The sequence below is a fragment of the Falco punctatus genome (genome assembly GCF_963210335.1).
Source record: "Falco punctatus genome assembly, chromosome: 4".
NCBI lineage: Eukaryota > Metazoa > Chordata > Aves > Falconiformes > Falconidae > Falco > Falco punctatus.
Window position 1 is genome coordinate 62,103,704 of NC_137583.1, and position 23,474 is coordinate 62,127,177.

At 39.9% G+C, this 23,474-nt stretch overlaps 1 protein-coding gene across 7 annotated transcripts in view; it reads right to left on the reverse strand.

The window, feature by feature from the left end:
- DIP2C (disco interacting protein 2 homolog C) overlaps nt 1–23,474 on the reverse strand; it is a 325,883-nt gene that overhangs the window by 9,129 nt on the left and 293,280 nt on the right. For 4 of the 7 annotated variants that reach the window (XM_080385104.1, XM_080385102.1, XM_080385100.1 and 1 more), the window contains 5 exons: nt 22,041–22,070; nt 20,277–20,338; nt 2,985–3,042; nt 1,793–1,867; nt 519–693 (listed from right to left, as the gene is read on the reverse strand). In XM_080385104.1, the coding sequence (XP_080241230.1) occupies nt 519–693; nt 1,793–1,867; nt 2,985–3,042; nt 20,277–20,338; nt 22,041–22,070 (400 nt within the window). The remainder of the gene's footprint in view (nt 1–518; nt 694–1,792; nt 1,868–2,984; nt 3,043–20,276; nt 20,339–22,040; nt 22,071–23,474) is intronic. The other 3 variants (XM_080385105.1, XM_080385106.1, XM_080385101.1) reach the window with 1 other exon arrangement.

Below are 23,474 nucleotides of genomic sequence, written 5' to 3' on the forward strand. Positions count from 1 at the left end.
CAGACACCCTGTAGCTTCTGCTGCAGGCTACTGCTTGTATTACATTTCTGTAACTATCCCCGCAGGTTTAAAGACAGGGAAATCGGAGAAATGGACAGCTTCTGTAAATAAGTTTATAACACAATAATTATCAAAGAAGGTGGCTGTCATCGGAGGGATGGCGATCACACTCACAACAAGGCTTTTCCTATTTCCACAGATGTGTTTCTGCAGGTACAATTGCGAGAGCAAATGATGGCATTTTAAGCTGCATTTCCTATTTTTCAAGCTGAAGCACTTGGAACATTAACAGTGCCAAAATGTCACTGGTGGAAGGGATTTGTGGCACCTGAGGTACAGCAAAGGAAAAGCAACTGTCTCAGCAGGGAAATCTTGCCCTCTGTTTTACTTTCCGACTATTTTAACTAAGGCTTTTTTGCAGTGCTACAGATTTCATACATGGCAGGCAGCGCAGACCAAGAGACACAGTGTCAGTCTTAAAATATATGCACAGGCCCAGATGACGAGAAACCTCTTACCTCCGTTTGCATCTGTGAGTTCCGTTCTTCTCAGGAACCCCAGATAGCCAGTTCGAGCCCAGATAGTCTGTGTGTCTCCGAAGCTGAGTCGTGAATTAAAATGATCTGATTGCAAAGATTCATCTCCGTAGATGGTAAAATACCCACTGGCATTGTGAGTGCTGTGAACCCATATCTAAGTTAAAAGCAATTATACTGGTATTAATTAAAGTAGCTTTCCAGAACGAAGCATTGTTGAAAATTTTTGACGTGAATGTTTTTAGTCATAGCTAGATAATACTATAACACTTTTTAACACTTGCTGAATTTGTAGCTGACCCAGTTTTAGGCACAGAGACCCCAGTGTGACCTTGCTGCTGTCGAAGCGCGGAGTGGAGCCGTGCCTCAGGAGAGACACGCCGGACTCATGTCTGCGGGGACACCTGCCTCGCAGCCCTCTGGCTCCTGGAATGGCTCAGCTAGTTTGGAGGTCTGCTTGGTTATGGCAATTTTCAGAAAAGCCCAGAGACCACAGTGCTCTTTCCACAGCCTCCCCGCCCCGTTTCAGTGTATTTACACCAGCAGCGCATCCTCCGTAAACACCAGACAGATTATTTTAAAGGGTGCAGCCAGGGCCCTTCACTTCTGGAGGATTCATCTCTTCTAACTCAAGGCATCATGGAAATTTTTACAGTTTCACGGTAATGAAATCTTACAGATGAATCTCACATATTAGATTGTCGTTTCAATTATGACTAAGCAAATTCTTCACGTTGTTAATTAGATCCTTAATTGCTCATTGAAAATAATATTTTTTTCTCTTCCTAGAAACATAAAATAAATTGGAGAAACATACAGCCTTGCTCAACTCAGCTAATGGGAGTACATCTTTGTGTTTAAGCACAATGATTATAAAGAGAATAGCACTAGAAAACCATCTAGGTGAAGTTGGACTAATCAATAAACTTATTTTTTCATGTAAGTTTCCAATAGAATTAGTGAAGCACCAAGTAGAAAATAATTAGGAAAAGCAGATTTTTTTTTTATTTTTTTAACAAACTTCAGCTATTATTAGCATTTATCAGGTTATATTATTAACAATTTTAACAATTATACAAATACCATGCTGCACAGCTTATATACTATAAAGATCTGTAGAATTCACAACTTTCTTAACTGGGCTTTTGATAAGACATACTATAGGAAGAAACCATTGGCCCACTGGCATACACAACAATAGCTTTATCTCTGCAATTTAGCTCAGAGCATATAAAGGTTAAGTTTTCATGACTCACCTCACCAAGATGAGAATCTCCTAAGGGTCCCTTTGTTTCTGGATTAGCAATAATGATACGTACTCCTGGGAGGATCTATTGAAAGAAAACATGAGGCAGTAAGAAATCAGATACCAGTTTATGCAATCATATGCTGGCTCTTTGTCCCCCAAAAGACTTCATTAGAAACAAGAAGAAATCCTTAAAAAGTTAAAGTAGACTTATAACATGAAAAATTAAAATATTCTGTAGATGTAATAAATTCTGAGATATCTGGGAAATGCTACAAACCCTCTTCTCTTTGTGAAAGCTGTTCCATCATGAAAAACTCTTCAGAAATCAAATGTTCACCTACAATATAAAGATCCTACCAAGTGGCCCTGTCTTTCTGAGAGTATATACTAGAAGAGAGAAAAAAAAATGCTAGTCACATGGCGCTTTGTCCTGAAACAAAAAGAAAGCCAGCAGCATCATGCAACCTCCCCAGAACAACGGCCTGCAAATGACTTCATGGAAGGGACACTCAACTGCTACAGAGGTGGGCAGGTGTTGAACTCCAAAATAGAAAAGGGAACATCTTATGACCACGAGTCTCTGCAAAATGATGGTTACTGAGAGCTTTGGATGAGCACCCACAGCACCGAGGGTGGTCAGTGAGCAGGCAGTGCCCTGGTGCCTCGGTGCAGCGGGGATGGTACCCCTCCTTTTGCCCGGAGGCAGAGCGCACTTAGACCTCGGCCACGGGCAATCGGCCAGACAGCGCAGCCAGGGACAGAGCTGAGAGCAGCATCCCCATCCCTGTGAGCCAGTCCTGTGTCCTCACCCTGCCCCAACCGCGATGCCGTGATCAGTAGATAGCGTCAGTAATCTCAGACCAGTTCTCAGTGGAGATGGGTCTCCATCGATAAAAAGTGCCTTCACGAGTGGCACGTTGGGTGGCTGTTTCAAGAGTGAGACGCGGAGGATGAAATACCTTCTTTTTGCAGGAAAGTAGGAAATGCCTCTTGTGTACAAGAGGGAGGCACAGCCCCTGAGGGAGCAGTAACACACCAGTTACTGCCATCGTGCTGTAAACTCAACAGCGAAGAAAGGTCTTCAGCCTACACAGTTGATAAAGCCCTTCTCGACACTACATGTCAAAATAAACCAAAATGGAAATTTACTGAAAAGATGTTCCACAGAAGGTACCTTTAAATCTTCTTTCAGTACTTACTTTTCCTGACTCCATGAGGGGCAAACTATGTGGAGATCCTCTTTCGACTAAACGAACTCTGTAAAATACACGTAAAAATAATATGCATAATACACAGTTGCATTTATTTGGTTTTCATTAATGTTTATTTCTAAAAGGAAAGGTTAATGGTCACAGAGATTAATGTTATTTTTGGAACGGATGAAGCTTATATCTTGTAGGTCATAATCAGGCCCAATATTTAATCTCAATCAAGACTTAGGGCTGGGAAAATAATGAAAAAATGCTGTGTATGAACATTTCCTTAAATATTAAATTCTTCAGATGTAGTTGGTGCCTTTTATTTGTTTTTGATAGACTTTTGTAAATGGAATTCCATGCACAAATTTATTCACAGGAAGAAGGATCTAAAATAATTGATTTCCCACAAGAACATTATAAATGCCAGGGCACAGACAGAAAAGCATGTGAGCTGAGTGAGCAAACACATTCCACGAGTAGTTAACAGTTAAAATCAAAGTCATATCGAAATAACTAATAACCTGGCCTCGGCTTTGAATCCGCATTTGCAATCTTTTAATTATTTTCAATGGACAGTGTTTGATTAACATTTTAATATAAAAAAATAGTTTTAACGAAAAACATTATTACTGCTGAGGTCAGGCCCTTTCTCTGAGTGTGGCTCTCTGGTCCCTTCTCTTCCTTTCCTAGATAATTTATTTTCCCACTAAAGGAACATGAATGGCAGCTATCCTTCAGTGGTATGATGGTCTGGAAGGAAATTCCTCATTTAACCTTAGAAAAGTACTCAGCAGGTTAGAACGAAAGAGACTTTAAAGTCCTAAAATAGCTGACGATCTCAGCCAGTAGATGAAGAAAATTTTGGTAACACCTGGACATCCCTGTATCCTAAGTGAGATAACTTAAAAGTTCTAACAGGCCATGAAACCCTCAAACTTCCCACTCCTGAACATTTTTCATAATCCACTTCACCAAGCTAAATCTGGACTTCTGTCAAAAGAGCTGCTCTTACCTCTTTCCTCCCCTCAGCTGTGATCAGAAAGAAAAAAAAGCGAGACAAGATGCCCTGTAAAAGGTAAAGATGAAACATCGCAAGAGAGGAAGACATAGCTAGGAGCAGGTGGGTGGAGAACTAGATCTGGTTAAACTGATCATAAACCTGCAGCCTGTTAGAGGCAGTCACAATAGATCTTGTTCAGCCTGTTTTGAGGTCTTTTATAGGCAGAGTACTCCAGTGCTCAGTTTGGGGAAGGAGCGATGAGACACAGACACCTCAGCTAGAGATCCCTTTGGAGAAGAACAAAGCCTTGGGAAGTTCAGCCCCTAACCATAAAGGAGACAGAAAAAGATATATTTTTTTTTCCTATTTCTTTGCTCCAAAAGTCTTCCATATAAAAGCTGGGACTGTCGAGGTCAAGGCAGGAATAATGAAGTGTTTTATCTGCAGTTCTGGGAAGTTTCTCAACCTTGATGGATGGGGCAGGGCTAAGCCCTGAGGCACTGCACATCACTGTGAACAGCTCCTTACGCTAACAGAGATACCCAAATACCCAGCAATTTCAGACCGCTTTTCCAAGTTATTTTGAGAAGAAAAGTATGTAAAGTGCCTGCAAGGGGCACTGCCTGGAGCAGGCATGGTTAGGCAGCTGCAGCCTGACCTGCTCTCTTGCAAGGTGTGAACAGCAACCACCCTCCAATGTTTGTTCAACTGCCACAGAACTCCCAGACAGAGCCCGAAGCACTAATTACCACTTCTGTGTGTAACCTGTAATGGTATACTGTCCTTTTTCTACACCGTACTGATCTCTCAAACCTCTGTTTTGTTACAGGAGTGCACACACACCTGTGTTTTCTACAACGTTCTCTGCTGAAAAGCAGTAGGGCCACCACTGGATTCAACTAGAGACACAGAAACGGGGCAGCAGAAACCCAGGTAACAGAGGCTTCACTATAAGGTGTATGTGCAAGGTTAAATGATTGCTACTTTATAAAGGGTATGTCGATATAAGCCGTGTTTGCCTTGCTGTTCAAATGGCAAGCTAAATCATAGGTACTTAGGAATATGCAGCAAAGGCTTTAAAAATAATCCTGTGCATATGGAAACAAAAAAATATTGCAAACCCCAGTTGTAATAATGCCTGTACTTCTGGCTTTATATATATATATCTTTGTTCTGTAAAATCCATATTAGTGTAGAAATAGAAAATGCCTTAAACTGAGTTCTTCCAAACAGCTGACATCTCCAACCTTTAGATCTGTATTTGCAGACAGGTAACTGCTCTTAGAAGAACCAGTCATCATCTCCACCACTTGGTATCTCCTTTAACAGACACAGGTATCTTGTTTATTACTTACCAACATTTGTCAAATACAGAAAATCTTAAAAAGGAGACAATTTAAAAAACCTCAGCCATAAGCACTGCTAAGAGTGATGGTGTAACAAAGGTCAGGAAGTACTTTATTTAAATTTAAGACTGGTTTAAAAAGAATCCGATTTGCGTAACAGTAGCAAAAAACCTCTGGGGCAGGAGAAGTGTTTGTCAGTGTTGTCCAGCTGCCCAGGGTCACTGCTGGCCTTTGCTCCCTTCCCATTGTTAAGACATGCCTCGGTGAAGTGTTGCTGAACTCCAGGCCTAGCAGAAATCACATATAATAAAGCCATACTACTGGAAATGAATCAACATTCATAAATCTGACAATCTCTTTCTTCTTTGCTTTCAGCATCTGTGCTTCCCACCTTGTTCTTGTTATCACTAGCGTATTCTTCTGGTTCCCTTCACCTGTTTCCTCTAACCTTGTCTGGTTTTTAGCACATGACGATCCAGAAGGCGTAATTTCTCAGCTTCCAGTTCTGTTAAACCTCTCCCACTCAGTGCTTTCTGCCTCAATCCCTACAGATTTATCCCAGCAGTGCACTAAACACAGAAATGGCATTTCCTGGAGGCTTTCTGCGAGGGCCCCGTTAGCGCTCAAAAACTTCGACTCCTTTTAAAAAAGTTTCTGCTAAGCTCACAATCCATTTGGGAACACGCTGTTAAATCTCTTAACAACTCTGAAATAATAAAAGATATTTTGCCCCAAAGAGATTTCAAAAAAATAGAAGTAAAACATTACACTCTGATGTTACCAACTCCTATGTGTATACTTAATTTTAAGTGTGTAATAGTCTTATTAATTCGACTGGGACTAGTACTGTGAATAAATTATGGACATCAGGCAATAATTTTTAAAATTAGTTTTACTGTGCCTCAGCATAAAATAATTCAATTGTTCCCACTCTTCCCTAAGAGATATCCATCCTTCCACTGACAAACACAGACAGCAGACACAACTGAAAACTTCTTTGCTTCCCTCTCGGGTGGGCAGCATCACTCTCGAGGCTGGTCTGGCAGGCAAGGTAAAAAGGCAGAGCACAGGGTCCCCCAGACCCCTGAAGAACACCTCTGAATTACCCAGGTGCTGCTGGCAAAGAAACCCAGGGCTCCTCACAGCCTTCTCAGGACCATGTTAGTGAGCCTTCTCCAACTTCACAGCTATAATGTGCTCCCAGACAGCAGGGGTGCGGCATGGGCAAGTCCTGTTTCTCTGCAGTGCTCCAGCCATTCCTTGTTGGGAGCAAACCCGATCTGTGAGTACAGAGCCTTCCCGCTGCCTTCTGCTGCCTTCCAGCCTTGCTGGGAAGGGCAGAGGCGAACGTGGCTGTAGAGCCAGCCTGGGCAAAGAGCCTGAAAATCAAGTGGATGGGATAAAAATGCTGCCCTTGGGCGTGAAAACTACTTTTGCACCTTCTGGTGGTTTGCAGCCAAGCTGAGAGGGAAAACATAAAATGAGTGACCCACTGTAGAGCAGACACAGGGTTTCTCTCACACCAAAATGTCACACTGGAGCAGAAAACATTCAAGAATCGTTGCACTGTTACAAAGCTCTAAGCAGTGATGATACACGGTGAATCTGTAGCATTTATATAGTATAGTATAGGCAAGTACGATTTTTATTTTTTTTTCCCACTGGTTCCTAAAAATTAGTCTTTTTTCTTAAAAAAATCTCTAACTGGAGTTGTACAGTTGAGAAAGCTGCCTGTGCTTCCAAATCTGGCTGCTGGGATTTCACAGGGAATGAAGCTACAACACCAGTGTGTGCTGAACTTCTTTTTTTTTTTGTTACGATTTAATACATTGGACAGATTTCATCTCCTTTAAATCAAATATTTACTATAGAAAAGCAGGATTGAAATGACTTCAGAATGAAAACTGGCAAGCTGTAACTAACTGGGCACTGTAATCACTGTGCAGCAAAGGGGATATCGAAATACTGTACCAATGTCTTTCTGCCTAACTATCTCACATGAAACTGCAAGTTTTGTTTATGCTTCTTTTCAGATCTGGTCCATTTGGTGATGAAAACTCTCTAAAATACGTTCTGCAGCCTGCTAGTATTTTGCACTAATCAGAGAGTTTGTCAGCTGAGCTATTAACTATTGCTTTGGGAATCCACAGGGGCTGAAGCGTGCAGAGTGGTACTAACTGGTGTTACGATGCCAAAACTGGGCAAACCTTCAAAGCTGGCTGTGCTGTGGCTCTGAGAAAGACTTTGGATTCTGTGATTCTAATAGAGATGGAAAGAAGCTGTGAGGTTATCCAAGTCTCGCTCCCTGCCAAAAAAAGACTTCCCTGCAGTGCACTTTCGAGTGCTTTGTCTACTCCTGTTACAGTATCTCAGATGATGGGGCTTCTTCCACTTCCCTTCAGAGTTTATTTCTCAGCTGAATGTATTTTATATTCAGGAATCTTTTTTCCTCTGTGGTGCTTGGCACAAACCGTTCTTAGCTTTCCATTGTTATTTCTAACTAGCTGTCCACGTCCAATTCAAAGGAGTTATTCCCACTGTCCCCTTTCTTTTAAAACATAACTCAGCTAAAGAGTTTATCTTTTACCCTAACACTTGGTCAAACCTCATATCTTGGACTTTTTTCTTTCCTTTATAGCCATTTACAGAAGCTGAGCCACGGTAACTGCCCTCCTCCTCCTTGCCAGTGTGCCAGCATCTTCTGCTGTTAGCCAGGCTTGGGCACTGAAGCGCGGCACTGTCCATCATCTCAAGCTCCTATTTGCCTGTTTACCCTCCTGTCCCTTCCTCCTGCCCTAAGCGGTCTGTTCTTACACCACGTCACTTTGCAGCCATGCCAGCTTGGAAGTCCAGCTTTTTGGTTTCTTTAATACTAGCTATTTTGCACACTGATTTCTTTCAGTAGCTATTTTGGGATGCTGCCACTCTTGAAAACCTTCAGCAACAAAACCTAGAGGAAACCAGATAGGATGTGATGCACACACAACCTAATATATATTGAAAATTCACTGTATGTAAGTCCCCTCCTTGCCTATAGCCTTTCCATGGCAGAAAGAAACAGCTGATGCTCTCTTTGGTTTCATTCCAGTCCTATTTCTTAAATTTTCCTGCTGATTGTCATCTTATGTGAGCAGTTGAGCTTTCGGGGAAGAAGGTGGGTGTTTTCTTATCCTGCAAAGAACTGATGCTTTGAAAATTTTTGCGTATTACACTGGAATAAAAAAGTGAAATATAGAAAGAAGCTCTAAACAGAATCTGAAAAAAATAATGTCACAGGTCAGAAAGAGATTATTTATGTTTACTGTTTCAGTTTTTTGGTTTTGTTTTGAAATGTAAGTTAATTAATTCTCCAAATTGAAAATGCTTTTACTACCACCACCATGAACAAAAATTAAAAGTTCAAGTAGGGTGTTTTGACCACTTTGAGAATTCCATCTTTTTCCTTAAGCTGAAAAAGATCTGTCAAAACTGATTTCTGATCTCAATACAATGGTGTTTTCTGGTGAAAAAAGACAACCACCTAACTAGGAATTTTAACTAACATCTATTTGTAAGGCATTTAATGCCAGACAGCACATATGCTTTCATGTTGCTATATCCAGAGCACAGTGACTTCCCAGTTCCAACTCAAATGGCCAGGAAATATTGTCATGACCTATTGCCATCATCAACACCTTTCAGATATATATATATATATATATATATATATATATATATATATGTTGCTGTCTAATGTTGAGGTGGTGCCTGGGTAAGACTGATGGTGGGAAAGGGCTGATGCAGCCTGTTCTGATTTTCTATAGCAAGAGGAAAGATGGGCGCTGTAGGTAACAGTGGGAGCCTGGACTAGTGTCAGGGCTCTTTGACACTCAAGACTTGCAGTGCATCGTCTCTTTACTCAAATACTAAAATATTTATACATAAACTATTCCAGAATTTACAAGTCAATGAGCTAATTCTACCAAAAATGGAAAAACAGAAAACATAAGCTCTGCCTTCCAAAATGACATACACAGATCAAATAGCCAGATCTGAATAGGAGGAAAATGGCATTGCTGAACACTTAGGCTGAAGGGAAAATCTAGCTAATGAAGAAGAGTTTCCCTGCATCATCCTGGTTTCCTCAGAGCAATTTTCCGCCCATCACATGACCAATTCAGATAATGGATAAATTCACTGAGACTGAAAAGGGGAGTTTTGGATTGAGGCAAACTTTATAGCCAACAAAATGAACAACCATTAAATGTTCTATATGTCCTGGACGTATTTCAGTCCTGTTAATTCGATAATCAACAATTTCAGTTAAAGAATCAGCACTAAATCACTTCTTTTAATGTAAAGACTTTTCTTCACTATAAACCTAAATTACACTTCATGTGGCAAATTCCCTGAGGTCAAAAGCAAACAGCTTCCAATCCTTCAGACAGCTGAACAAAGCAGCAGAAAAGGTTACACAAGGATTTAAGATGCTTTGGAAAAACTGGAAAGGGATTGAAATGGGGAAGAAACTCTGGTTCAGGAAAGGGATATTCAAAACTTCATAGAATAAAAAAGTAACAGCAATTTTATCATATAAGACTACGGGAATATGTAAAAAAACTAAGCTATGTTTATGTTTGTTTTCAACCTTGGAGTACTTTAAAATATTCAGCTCTCATCATATGTGAACCACATTGAACTTGCTTGAATTAACTTTTGCACATCGTTTTGCTATAGCACATTGCTATAGCACAATACGCAACCATGTCAAGTGAACGCTGTGGACTGGGACTCTGGAGAATTTGGTGTCCCTCCTGGCCCCACCTGACACCTACTGTGCCCCATCAGGCACAGCATCACCCTGCTCTGTGCCTCAGGTTCGTATTTGCAAGAACAGGCATAATGCTGCTCTCAGCTGGTATCTTTTTATTTACATGACAAACCTCCCAGGACATGGTGTTTATCACTAATTGTCTTAACAGCACTTTTCATAATCACAGTTGTGATCTGATGATTCTGTTTAATTCAACATGCTTTTTCTATTTCATAATCATCTTTATCTTCCCAGTTCTAATCGAGAAAAAAAGAGACTCCACACACAGGGAAAACTTTCATGATAACAGACTTGGGATCTGAAAACATCTGCATCTAATTGAATTAGCTTATATGGTGTTAAAAAATGATGGAAACAATTTTATCTTCCTTGACACAATATTCATATTCTACATTCACACAATGTAATCAAAGGTGGAATTTCTGAAATCAACTCATCCTCTTTCACTTGCCCTCCTGTCTTGCTGCAACCTTCAGAATTCACCCTGCATTTCTTGGGAAGAACTGGCAGAAAGTTTCCTCTCCTTAACAAGCACCAGAGACATTTCCTTTGCATGGCAAACTTCAACACACAGAGCTATTTTTTCAGTTGAAATAAAACTGCAGATTACCACTCTGAAGAAAAGGTCAGTGGTGCCAGGAGCAGCAGTGCCTGGTACACCTGAAGGGACTGAAAAGGAACTGTCCTTTTCCCAGGGGACTTACTGGGAACCCTGGCTGAGCTTCACAAGACTCTTCACATAGGTAAGCTCATCTTCTGCAAACAGACACTTAGTATATGCAATATTAAGGATATGTGAAGCTTGAAGCAACATATTAAGAGCTATTGAAGAGAGCTATTTAAGAGCGTATTACACCTCTAACCAATTTAGTGTTGGATCCTTATATAAATATAGGATGCTTTTACTGTTTTTCAGGGCCCTCCTTCCCAGCCATAACCATTCAGTATTCCTACAGGCAGAGACTCCACTGCCAACAGGAGCCAAACAAGTGCCTGAGGCTAGCAAAGCTGGAGTGGGTCTCCAAGGTGGCAGAGCCCTTTTCCCAGGGGTAACCGCCAGCACAGCACCCTCTGCTGAATTATTTGTTGCAAAAAACTGTCAGCGTGTGGGACAGAAAAGGTCCTGCCCTTCTGCAGAGGCTGGCAAGAGAAAAGGGGAAAGGAAAGAGGGATGGAAAGCACTTAGGAAGCTCCATCTCCTACACCACACCACAGCCTGCGGCTGGGTCTGGCAGAAGCTACAAAAGCTCACTCCAAATTTTACATGTATTCGTTCAACATTTTCCTTCCAGAGCAGATGTCTCCATTGTGAAATGCACTCTAAGGTAGCAATATGGGAAAGCAGCACTGTTTCCTCCACTACTGAAACAGTAAACGTACTCTGTGTTGATCACTGTTGGCATTTTAAAGAATCACTGTTTAGTGCTCCATTAGTGGTATCTACCAAAATGAGGGAAACAAAGCAAATTATGCTTCAGCATACACTACCTGCAAAAATCAATTACATAAGACATTTTAACTGTAAAGAAAATGAAATAATGAAAATTCCGGGTTTTTTAAGACATTCCTGTATGGTTAGACTCATGGCAGACTCTGGGAAGAGAAAGAAAGAAGAATGGGAATAACTTTATATATATATATGGGGGAAAAAAAGGAAGATTTTCTAATACATCTTCCTCAGAAATTTAAGCAGCCAGCTTGCTTTATCAATTCCCAGCTTCTGTAAGGAGCATGACTGAAAGAGAAGGAACTATAACACCGAAGAAACACAGTATATTCTGAAATGGGAAATCCCTTTTTAAAGAAACAGCATCAGACGTTCTTCAGGAATAAAAATGTTGGTGTATTTTAATAAGCTGAAATATTACTGGGAAATTTCAAACTGGTTTGTCAAAACAAACAAAAATTGAATGATTTTCCATTTAGTTCTTCTACTCATGGCTGAAGAGTAACATGCACATGAATGACAATTGCAAACAATAAAACAAATGTCCAACTGCAGTCCGCTGACTTTCCTGGAAAGCTAGGGCTTTTTATTTTGCCTTTGTTTTTGTCTTACTTGGTACACATGACAGTATCCTCTTTCCCCTAAGCCCTCCAGGGAAATATAACTGGAATTTCTTGATTTGTAGTTAGAAGTATGCTAAACCACATCCTCTCTCAAAACCTGCACTCAGAGCCAACTCTCATTGTCCTGTTCCACTGAAATCATAATATTGTAATCCCTTGAAGATGACTTTATCAAGGAAGAAACAGACTTGTTTCAAGGGAGGAAATATTTCAGGAGCTAGTAGTCTTGCCTTAGCAAGCACAGAAATTTGCTTTGTAGGGCTCCCATCCCCCTAGTTTAATTTCACAGCTCAGACTGACTGGGACAAGAAGGGGTGACTTACTATCTGAAAGTCATTGGATGTTCATCCCTTTCTCCTGCCCTGGAATAAAAGTTGCTTTATGCCTGGAAACATGAAGCATCCTCACAAGCTCTTAAAACAGGTATATTTACAAATTTTGCTGTAACTCCGGATCCTCATACGTAAACAGTGCAATCCCTTAGATGTTATTTGCTCCTCTTCAGTTTCCCAGGTCATCAGCTTTGTCCCTAACCACTGACTATCCAGCACACAGAGGTTCAACAAGTCTCTTGGTTTGTCCCCTGACACAGGCAGGAACAGCAAGAGGGAATCTTTCCTCTAGACAGACTGGGACTTCTCCTCTAAGCCAGAACTGGAAGTGCTGACACAATGCTTATCAGCCCAAATTAACATTTTTTTCCTGGGAGATTTGTTTCCCATAGATCAGAAACAGCACCAAGGGGATTTCTGAGACAGCAGGATCTGCATGGCAGAAACAAAACAACGTTGCTACAAGGCCAAGGCTGTATCTCCTCCTGAGCAAAACCATGAAGAACGAGGAGGATTTTGCCAGTACCATGACAGCTTAAACTCACTAATGAGATTCTGCCAGTTAACAGGCAAAATGCCTGAAAGCCAGACATTTCTACAGAGACACCTCAACATGAAGCTGCATCGTTACTTATCATACTTAAAACTCTGAGGGATTTCGGTTTTATTTTAAAGACCTCAACCCTTCCTCCTCTTAACTGAGCTACCTCTTCTACTGACTTCACAGCAGTGAAAGTCTTCTCATTTTTCCATGGGAAACCTGTTTCTGTGATAACAGAAAAAAAACCCCAAACCGCTAAAGCAACAGATAGTCTAAAAAAGAAAAAAAAGCATGGGTGATGTCTGAAACTTGGAATTGGAGGCACTCAGATGAGAAGATCCTCAAAGCTGGGGATGACCAGAATGGCACTGCTGGAGGTAGCACCTGACAATTCAACTTGTAAACAAGCTTACTACATATAAAGCACTCACCGGTGGCTTTCTGAGGCCAGTGACTTGTGAGGTTTATGTTTTGACCAGTTTCCCAGGCATATAGCACTTCAAACCTCAAAATACTCTACACACTTTGCCTACTGAATCTTACCACAAGGGAGAAGATGGCTGGGTGTCAAAGGGGGCAACAGTAGATTTTAACTACCCTTCTGGATCCCACACAGAGTGAATAATTGAGGCCTGGTATTTTCTTTAACCTGCAGATGGGCTCTGTATGCCGTAACTCATTACAAGAGCTGGAAAAAGCACTGCTCCCCAGAGCATCAGGGAGCACTCTTCGAAGCTCCTCTTTCGCTACCGTTGGAAAACGGCTTTCAAGTATGATTAAGCAAATGAAGTTTCACAAAAGGTAACTATTTCACTGTCACTTGCCATTAGCATGTCTCCTTCAGACGTATCTCCCCCCAGTTTCTTTTCCCTACTACGTGACTATAAAATGGTTATCCTCCATGCTGTGACTGTACTACAGAGCACTGCTACGGCTATAGCTTAGATAATAATTTACCTAAATAGCTTTTCTTTGCCTAGTAACCCTACAATAAGAGTATTTTTCAAACTAGATGGAGCAGAAGTGTTTGACAATTAGGAAAAAACCTCCCACGGCTTTGTTGCTTGGTATTACCCAAAACAAAAAAATATATACAACATGAACGTTTCAGTAAAATATGGAGAAGGATAAACATTTGACAGCCAGAATAAAAGGCTATTTTTCTTTTCCTGCATGAAGTCTGAAATGCTGAAATATATTAAAATGAAGCCAAAGCCTTAACTCATTCCTTTTGATAGAGTCTGCATTTGAGACTGGGCTCAGAGTATAAGCAATCTATATAAATAAATCTGAAGTAACTGTTTTCACATATGTTTGAAATGCTGCAAGTGTGCCCTTCTTTTCTTGGGGAATGTGATTCAGAATTTCCAACCTCTGAAATCACCTTTGTCAAGGAGACAACGTCTCAGCAAGTCTGACGAAGTTCAAAGATCTCTGAATACCCCCGAAGATCAAAACAAAAAAGAAGATTTAGCACAACATACAAGTGACTTCCTAATAAATCAAGTCTGCTAATGACATAAATATATACAAGGGGTACTTTTTTGTAAGAGAGACACTAATCTGCATCACTCCAAGAAGATGCCAGTGATCTCATAAGAAGAGAAGACACCTATTTGTACAGCTCCACAAACTGTTTCTTTAATAAATACAGGAGGTAATCAGGTTAAAATAATTGTTCTAATGATGGAGTAGGAGTATTTCAATGAGAGACTATGGATACCACAAGCTACCCACTGAATGACAGCCAGACTAAAAAAATTAGTAACTTAAACCCAAATACATCTTGGTGCTTCTAGTCTCTTTGGCACTATCCCACACCTGGATCTGGCTCCCTGTCTGGTGCCAGCTGCCTCACCATGCCTGTGACCAAGAACCATCCAAGCAGCTCACCATAACATGTGGCTCAAAAGGAAATCTAGTAAACCACAGCAGGGTTTAATAAATTAAACTCTGAAGTTTTCTAACCCTATGGAAAAAACACAGGCTCAACTAGATGAAATTGAATAATTTAAATGATCATTTAATGCACTCAATTATTTCACCAAAAGGAATACTGAAAGACAGGATAGGAAGGATATGAGAGGTAAGGGTGCCTGCATATATGAAACTACAGATGGCATCAAATAAAATTGAGAACATTGTTTACCAGCACAGGTTGAAAGTCTTCATCCTTCCCTAGTTTGGTACAGAATGTGGGTGTAGTTCAATAATCAGCTTAATCACAACTTGTAATCAAAATAAGGGGAAACTTTCTATTACAAATGCATGCAAAATGCTATCAAAATCTCCATCAATACATACCTGACTTGATTAGTAGCTCTCTCTCCCTGGAAGTCTAAGCCTCCACTCTACCAGAGCTCCCAAGCTGTCACTCCCTGCTGCTGAACAAGAGGACTCGTGCCATTCTTCCCTGCTTTTGGGGGTGGATATAGATTGACTTTGTTCCTTTTTACTTCTTTGTAATTTTAAAATAAATTCCAATATCAAAGCAGATCTTTCCTTGCCCAACTTAGGGCAGGACAATGATTTTCATAATTATTTTTTTTCTTTATGGGTAAGATTTTGTAATAGAAGAGAATATTAGAATGCAGGAGGATGTTTATCTTTACAAGATTTGCAGGAACTTTCAACTTTAGGGGATCAATGATCTTTCTCAGCCATCACCAGATGGATCCTTCAGCTCACTAATTAAAACTTCTGAGGAAATCCTCTATACAACATCTTAAATGTGAAAGATACAGAAATGCAGAAAAAAATGCCTATGTTAAAATTTTGAGCAAAAATTCAAAGTCAAAATATTGTAACATTTTAAATGACATTTTATTTCTTATTCATACCAGCTTAGTTTCAAATTTAAGGTAATTGCAGAATTTAAACTAGCAGATTAAAACAGTAACATTTTGAAAAAAAATTGAATTATTCTTAAAAAATATGTTTTAGAATATTTGCAAATATATTGAGACATTTGAAATTCAAGCCTGACCTGCTGAAGAACACTTAAAAAATATTTTTGCCTGTCTATGTGAAAGGAAGATTTATTTTGGAATAAATGAGGTCTATTCTCAGTTTGATGAAGTGGTTTGTTTTGCCAATAAATAATTTTTCTACCAAGAACTAACCTGCTGTTAAGAATGAGGAGGCTGTGGCATTTGTATGCTATTATCAGATGTATTTTTTGTTGGACATTTTTAATTTTATAAGCACACGTGCATATTGTTTTGTAACACCCTGGATAAATGGGATACTTGGGTTTTAGATTTACATCTTTACTGCTACAAAAGCATGTAAGCATTATAAAAGCCAACATCTTTCAAGTATATGGTGTTTTGGTATGATGAGAAAAGAGGCTCACTCTCTCTCCTTTTTATCTTCCAAGCACTTCTCAGCTTTTAGCATATTTAGGTGCCTTGTGTTTAACCACCTGAAAAGCTCTCTGAGAACATCACTGATCTAAAATGATGATGGATCTGAAAACCAGCAGTTTAGGCAGCAGGACAAGAATATGAATATATTCATTCTATTTCTTTTTCCTTTTTAGGGGGAGGGGATAAAGTTCTTTTCCCAAAGGCAGCAGCAGAGAAATGCAGCCAACAACCTGACAGGGTGCTCATGCCTGGTGTTTTGTTGCATTTGTCCTCCCCGCAGATGCACGCAGGCACATCTACATGACCTGAGTTACACGGTGAGTCAGCAACTGGGACCAGCCGTGCTGTGCCGGCACAGCCTGCTGTGCGCCAGCTCACATGTGGTGAAGCATTAATCCACCTGTTTTGCCTTTTGGGTCTGAGTTAACCTCTCTAAACAGCACGTCAGCCACTTGGTGCCAAGTCAGGAGTCTCCTGTTTTTTTTATTCAACAGCCCAGGTGAGACTTGACTGTCTTTGCTCACTCTTTCTCGGCCATCCTGGGGATACTCTGATTTTTAGAAAATCAATGAGATGCCGAGTACAATACTGGTGTACTGTCACCAAGAGCAAGCCAGAGTTGTATACTCCTGCTATTAGGATGTTACTCAGTTTCCAAAAAGAGGTGTCTAACACCACATGAGATAGCACAGGGTGCCTGGACATCTCATTAGTGCTAGCAAACACAACACAAGCTCTATGGGAGACCCTGCTGCAGTAGGTGTAGCATCTAAAACGGCACTGATGCTTGCAGTTAGGCAATCACATCTCTTCCTGGTATCGTAACTGATGCCAGCCACTGATGGAGTGGTTGCATCCCTGGCACAAGTTTCCTAAATCTCCAGGTGAGCCTGGCCCCAGCCATTTCCCTCAGCTGACAACTACAGCCAGAGCTGCAGAGTCCCAGCAGCTAAACCAGTGGGCTGGTGGCTCAAAACCACACAGAGGCACACAAAAAAGGTGTTTGAGAACCTTCAACCTGACCTAAGAAGCAAACCATCCAAATAATGTGAAAGCTGGGAGGACATGTCTAGTTTGGTTGATGGACCACCCCCAGATCTCTACCCAAATCATACATCACACAGGCATTTTGATCTAAACTCCTACCAAGCAACATTTTTGTAAGCTGTGAATTGTGCACAAATGTCCAGATGAGCTTGAAATAGTTGTATTCAAACTAATTATTAATTTTTATAGATGTAAACAGGATCTGAATAATCTCAGAAAGATGAACTACAGCTGCTTTTGCAGCAACTAGAAAGTCTTATCATGGCAACTAAAAAAAATAATAATAATGTTCAGTCTTTTCCAAATTCTGGAAAATATCTTCTAAAATACAAAATCTGAAAAAAAAAAAATTCTCACACTTTTTATGTTGTTGGGGGACTGGCTGACCTGCAAAGACTCGGTGGGTTGTTACTATACAGTCTCACAGCTATGTACAGCAGTCTTTCAGTTACTGTTAAGCAATAGTGACATTCAGTTCCATAAAAACGGTTAGAAACAGCAAGTGTGATGACACTATGTCAAATAAAATTGTTTTCTCACCTAATTTATGACCCATGAATCTAATTCCAAATTCCACAGGACTGAGTAAATGAGGCATGGCTTTAATCCATAAAACTAAAATCTACATTACCACAATCTGAGAAACCAACTCTAAAGATCATCTTCCGTGCTCTGTAGAACTAGTCAGTAAATATAACTAATATACTACCAAGTCTGATCCTGATAACAATGTCTACTTCTTAATGACATGACAAAGGCAGAGAAATAGTATGCCCATGATTTATGCAGCTTTTATTAACAGTAAATCTTATTTCCTCTATATAAATATATACGATTTTATTGTTTATAATTTTTATTAACTGTGAATATTATGTTCTCTTTCTATATATGTTTCTAAATACTTACCTTCCAATGAATAGTCTATAAGTGTCTTTCTCCTCTCAGAAAAAATAATTTCAAATAAGGAATTAATCTACATTTGCTTTTTTCTTTCCCCTCTATAGCTACAGCTTTATTTTTAATAATTCATTAGCTCTTTCTCCTGCACTTGAATGATGCTTACGTGTATCTATCTACATTGTGCTCAACTTAAACTATTTCAGAGCTCTTAGATTAGAGCAAACACTATGGGTAAATAAGGCTTACCTTACTGTGTCCATTAAAAAATAAACATTTGATTTCTAAAGTTAGAAATAAACATTTGATTTCCAAAGTTAGTCATGTAAGCTTCCTTGCTCACCAATAAAGAAATAAAACTACCTTAAAGGTCAATTCCTCCCATGCCGGTGCATGTCTGAGATAGCTGCAATACACTGGTGGGGTGTGTGCCTCTCCTGTGACTGCCGAAGGAGCCTGGCAGACCACTTCAGGCTGGATGAGATCTGTTCTGGTCACAGGGTTTGCTCCGCTCTTAGGTAATGATATGCTCCACTTCTCATTTCTTTTTTACAACATAAATCTTTCAACTTCTCAAGTAAATCTCCTTTTGAAAGTGCAGTGCAGAGATGGTAGGCTTACATAACGGTAACACCTTTTTACAAAAAAAAGGCCTTTATTTTGCTTGGTTGAGTATGAGCATGGACTGTGCTGTACACAGCAGCCCTTGCAGTTGTTTGGCCAGGAAGACCAAGTTTTCTATGGCTGGGTTATGCAGACAGTAGCATCCCAAAGGATGGATCAGACATAAGCATTAGTGTTGGTAACATTGTGTGCAAAGGAATAAAGAAATGGTGAAAGTCAAGTATCTTGCAGTTCCTTTCCTCCATCTGCCAAACTCCACGTGCTAGAAGAAAATAACTGTATGTGTATGTGACTTAACTATCCAGAGGATAATCTGGGCCTGCAGTGCCCTGAGGTCTGCACCCTGCAAGCTGAGCTGGTCACTTTGATATAGCTAAAGTTGGTATTCACCTAAGGGGGACAAATTCTCTGTTAAGCTTTTAAGAAGGATGAAAGAAAAAGAACAAAAAAAAGGAAAAAGAAAAAGAAAAAAAGGAAAAAAACACTCCTATTTGAATAATGTTTTTTTAAAAGAACCAGGACTGTTGAACACTGTCAATTAATGTTCACCTTTTCCAGAGTTAACAGAAAATATTTTGTTTTGTTAAAATTTTGTAAAGAGACTACTTGCTGGGCTTTTGACCAGAGTACTGGAAAACTGAATTGTATGTGAATGGGTATTTTCTAAAATAACACCTAAAATCAGAAGTTTCCCTCCAACTTTAAGATTTCAGACATCTCCTTAATGTTCTCGCTTCTTGTATATTTATCTAACATTAAAGACAGAACTCGAAAATACCCACAGTTACAGAATGTGGTTGCTCACAACGGCTGAAGCTGACAGTCTATTCCCTCATAGTCTTGCAGCATTAAGAATTGCAGCAAAATTCCCCCATGGTATCCCCACTGGCTAACAACCGCCAGCCCAGGGGAAACACCTCTGTGCAGCTAAAAGGCCCAACGGGACTCCATTTCTTAGGGACCAGCTGGGCTGCACCCCCAGAATACCAGCATCATGAAATCCTGAAGGCAATAAAAGCAGGGCATCTTCTTAGCCACTGCAGCACTGATGTCAGATGCTTCAGTTTTATCAATGGTAAAATTAATTAAGCAACTAATAAAAATGTCTACGTCTGCTGGCTGGTAGGAGTTAGCACAAATTATTAATGAGGATTACAAAGGTTTTCAGGGACCGTGAAGTGTGCTGAAGTAGCTTTCTTGCTAGTAACTCTGATAATTGTGTGTATTAGAGAAAAAGAAAAAGGTGGTTCCGACCTGTCATGCCTCAGTGCCCTCATATCAACATACACTGTGGTGGGATCTGGTCCAGATGTTCCCTGTAAACAACAACATCAGCTAATGAGAACCTGAAGGCTGGGAAGAGGAAAGAATTTTACCCCCCCAAATAACTGAATGTTCATTTCACTGCTAATTATGCTAATCAAATGACAAGTTATATTTAAGCTCTTCATCAAACAAAGCTCAGCTTTTACAGAATCGGAAAGAGCACTGGAAAACATACCTACCGTCAGGTACTCGTTACCTCGGGGATCGGAAAAACATCAAGCGGTCATACTACTTAATCAAACACATGTCAACATAGGTTTCATTTGCTACAGAAGGCCAAGTAATCAGGACGTGGATAGATACAAAAAATGTTAAACACGTTTTGCCATATAAAGGAAGGCTGAAATTGCTGAGGAGACACAGTTTAATGGCAGAAGCACATGGACAGGAATGTGAAGCATGGTTTACTGAGAGTCTTCCATACATGCAACAGAGAATATACTTGAAGCTAAAGATAGTCAAGGTAGCACGCATGACACGAATCAATGTGGACTGAAAGTCTGTAAGCAATTATTCTGATCCTTTCCAGTCTTCCACTGCATAATTTACATCCTTGCTTTATGTCACAATATTTAGTTACTTGAGAAGCAGTAGACTAATTTTAGTTTCCTTTCATGCAGAGATGATAAGAGTCTTCTAGGCCTTTCCACCCACAGCTTTGCTGCAGTTTTGTAACCTGCTATGATCTTCCCTTATCCAAAACTTCAAATTCATCACCACTGAACATCATGTGAATTCCCAATGCTCTAGTCTAGGGCTCTTTTCTCGGCTGCATACCTCACGTCACTGCTAAGCAGAAAGCTACAAGAAAAGCATAGCTTCATTTTCAAACACTGGAACTTTGGAAATTTTCTTTTCAGCAGATAAATTCACCTAACCTTTGTAATCTACAGGTGCAGGAACTCCTTTATCAGTTATTTAGATGTTTACTACTTGAAACAGCAGGCAACGTCAACTCCCAATGACTTCTGTCCCATTTGCCATATATTATAGAGTATAATTCTTCATATTAGGAAGGTCTAAGGCTAAACTTTGCATTTCTGCAATGCTGGCTCCTAGTTCCACTGTTTTTTGGAGCACTAAAAATTGTGATGGAGTTCCACAAATGGATAATTTTTGTATCTAAAGGGGAAAAGAATTAGCATTACCAATTGATACTTACTGTACAGATACTGATAGTGACCCACCACCAGAGGAGAAAAAGAGTAATAGAGCTGCACATGCATGTTAGCCTCTTTAGCTTGTTATACACAATACAAGATACAATATCCTCTCTAACTATTAACGACACAATTTTCAGTCTACTAGTAAACTCAGCAGTGTAACAGACTAGTGCTGAGTGGAGAACTTATTTGAAATATATGCAACATTAAAAAAACCACCAAAATCAAGAAACGATTGGTTATCTTCAAAAATAAAACTAAACCTGAATTGATTAATAAAATAATGAAAACAGTCACGTTTGAAAATCAAAGACAATCACTATAGCATTTGTTATTTTCAGTGTGAATGAAATAGTTACAACAGACAGCTAATATCTGATGAAACCTGCATCCAGATACAGCTATACCGGACTTGTTTACAATTTCATAGAAGGATCTGAAAATCCCCAAATCTCCAGACTCAATTTCTAGTCTGTCCCACTGTTGGAAGCTGATAGGTGGGTATTGAGGGAACATGAAAATCCCCTACCTGCTCAGCCAGCTTCCCCAGCCTGTGAGGCTATAGCAGCAGGAATAGCAGGGATGAGGAAGAGAAGGAAAGAAGGTAACACAAGACAAAAATAATAATAAAAAAATGGGAATGAAGGGTGGGAGAAAAAAAAAGAAGAGGAGAATGCAAAAAGCAGGGAGTAAAATAAAAAGAAAAACAATGTCAAATACAGGAATCTTACAAATTAACCATTATACCATTAAAGGTTAAAAAAAGTAAAAAATGAGGTGTCAACATTTTAGTAGAGCAACAGAAGAGACAGCTGTAGACTGCTAACCTTGGACAGACTTAAATGGTTTTAGGACACTACAGACAATGTTGTTAGTGGAAAACATGTGTCTAGCATACTGATATATTTTTTTTTGCTTGTTTTGGTGAAGAAGTCAGTAAACATTATGGCCCTGTTATTTTAATGAACATCCACTGAGGCAGGGGTTCCAGGTATGCCATTTCACTACTAAAAGAAGTTTGTAAGCAATGTCCTCTGGAAATGAAAAGTAAGCTTTCCTTTTGGAAAAACAAAATATTAGTATACAATGAAGAAAGATACTTACACCTTGCTTCATACAGATTAACCTGCTCCTAAAGTGAAATAAAATCAAGGCTTCATGCACAACCTAACTACTAGAAGACCCTAAGTAAACAGAGTAACTTCATAGTTCATAGTTCAGTAACTCTTCATTCTTAGCCTATTTGTGTTGATAAATGGTGTAATGCATGTAAAGAACAGTAAAATTAAAAGCTGATGAAACCCCATCAGTTCTGCACCATGATCGATAACACAACAAACAGACAAAATACAGTGGTGACTAATCCTAACCTGCTACTGTCACATGGAGCATCTAACACCAGATGGCTGCAGTGGGGCTTGCCCTACAACTTGTGAAAATACACTGCTCGGAGACTACTGCTATCCCACATCCCTCTTACCAAACTTCTGAATTCCAGCGAAGTTAAAGACTACAGGAAGCTGCCAGAGCAGCATCTTAAAATAGGTTTATTTTTGATGTGGGGGAAGATGAAGCATTTAAGAAAATAGGATGGATCTGCTTATTAAAATTGATGTCCCAAAATAGAAATATTACTAATAATCCAGGCAGAACGCTGCAGTGTAACTGCAAGAAAGCAGAATTGCTGAAATCCGTGAGTGATATAATCATTGCCTGTGACCATACTGCAGGTCTGGAGAGGACTTTGAGAGCACCAGAGCCTCATACAGCTTTTCCCTAAGGAAGGACTTGAGAAACAGCAGTTGAAGCCTCAGCACCGTCCTTCTGCAGCCAGCTGCAGCTGAGATGCTTTGAAAGTGTTTCAAAAGAAGCTGTCGTAGCCAAGCCCAGACTGACTGACTCTATTTGCCTGTGCACATTTATTTTGCGAGACAGAGATAGAGAGCATCTGGAAAGCTGCTAA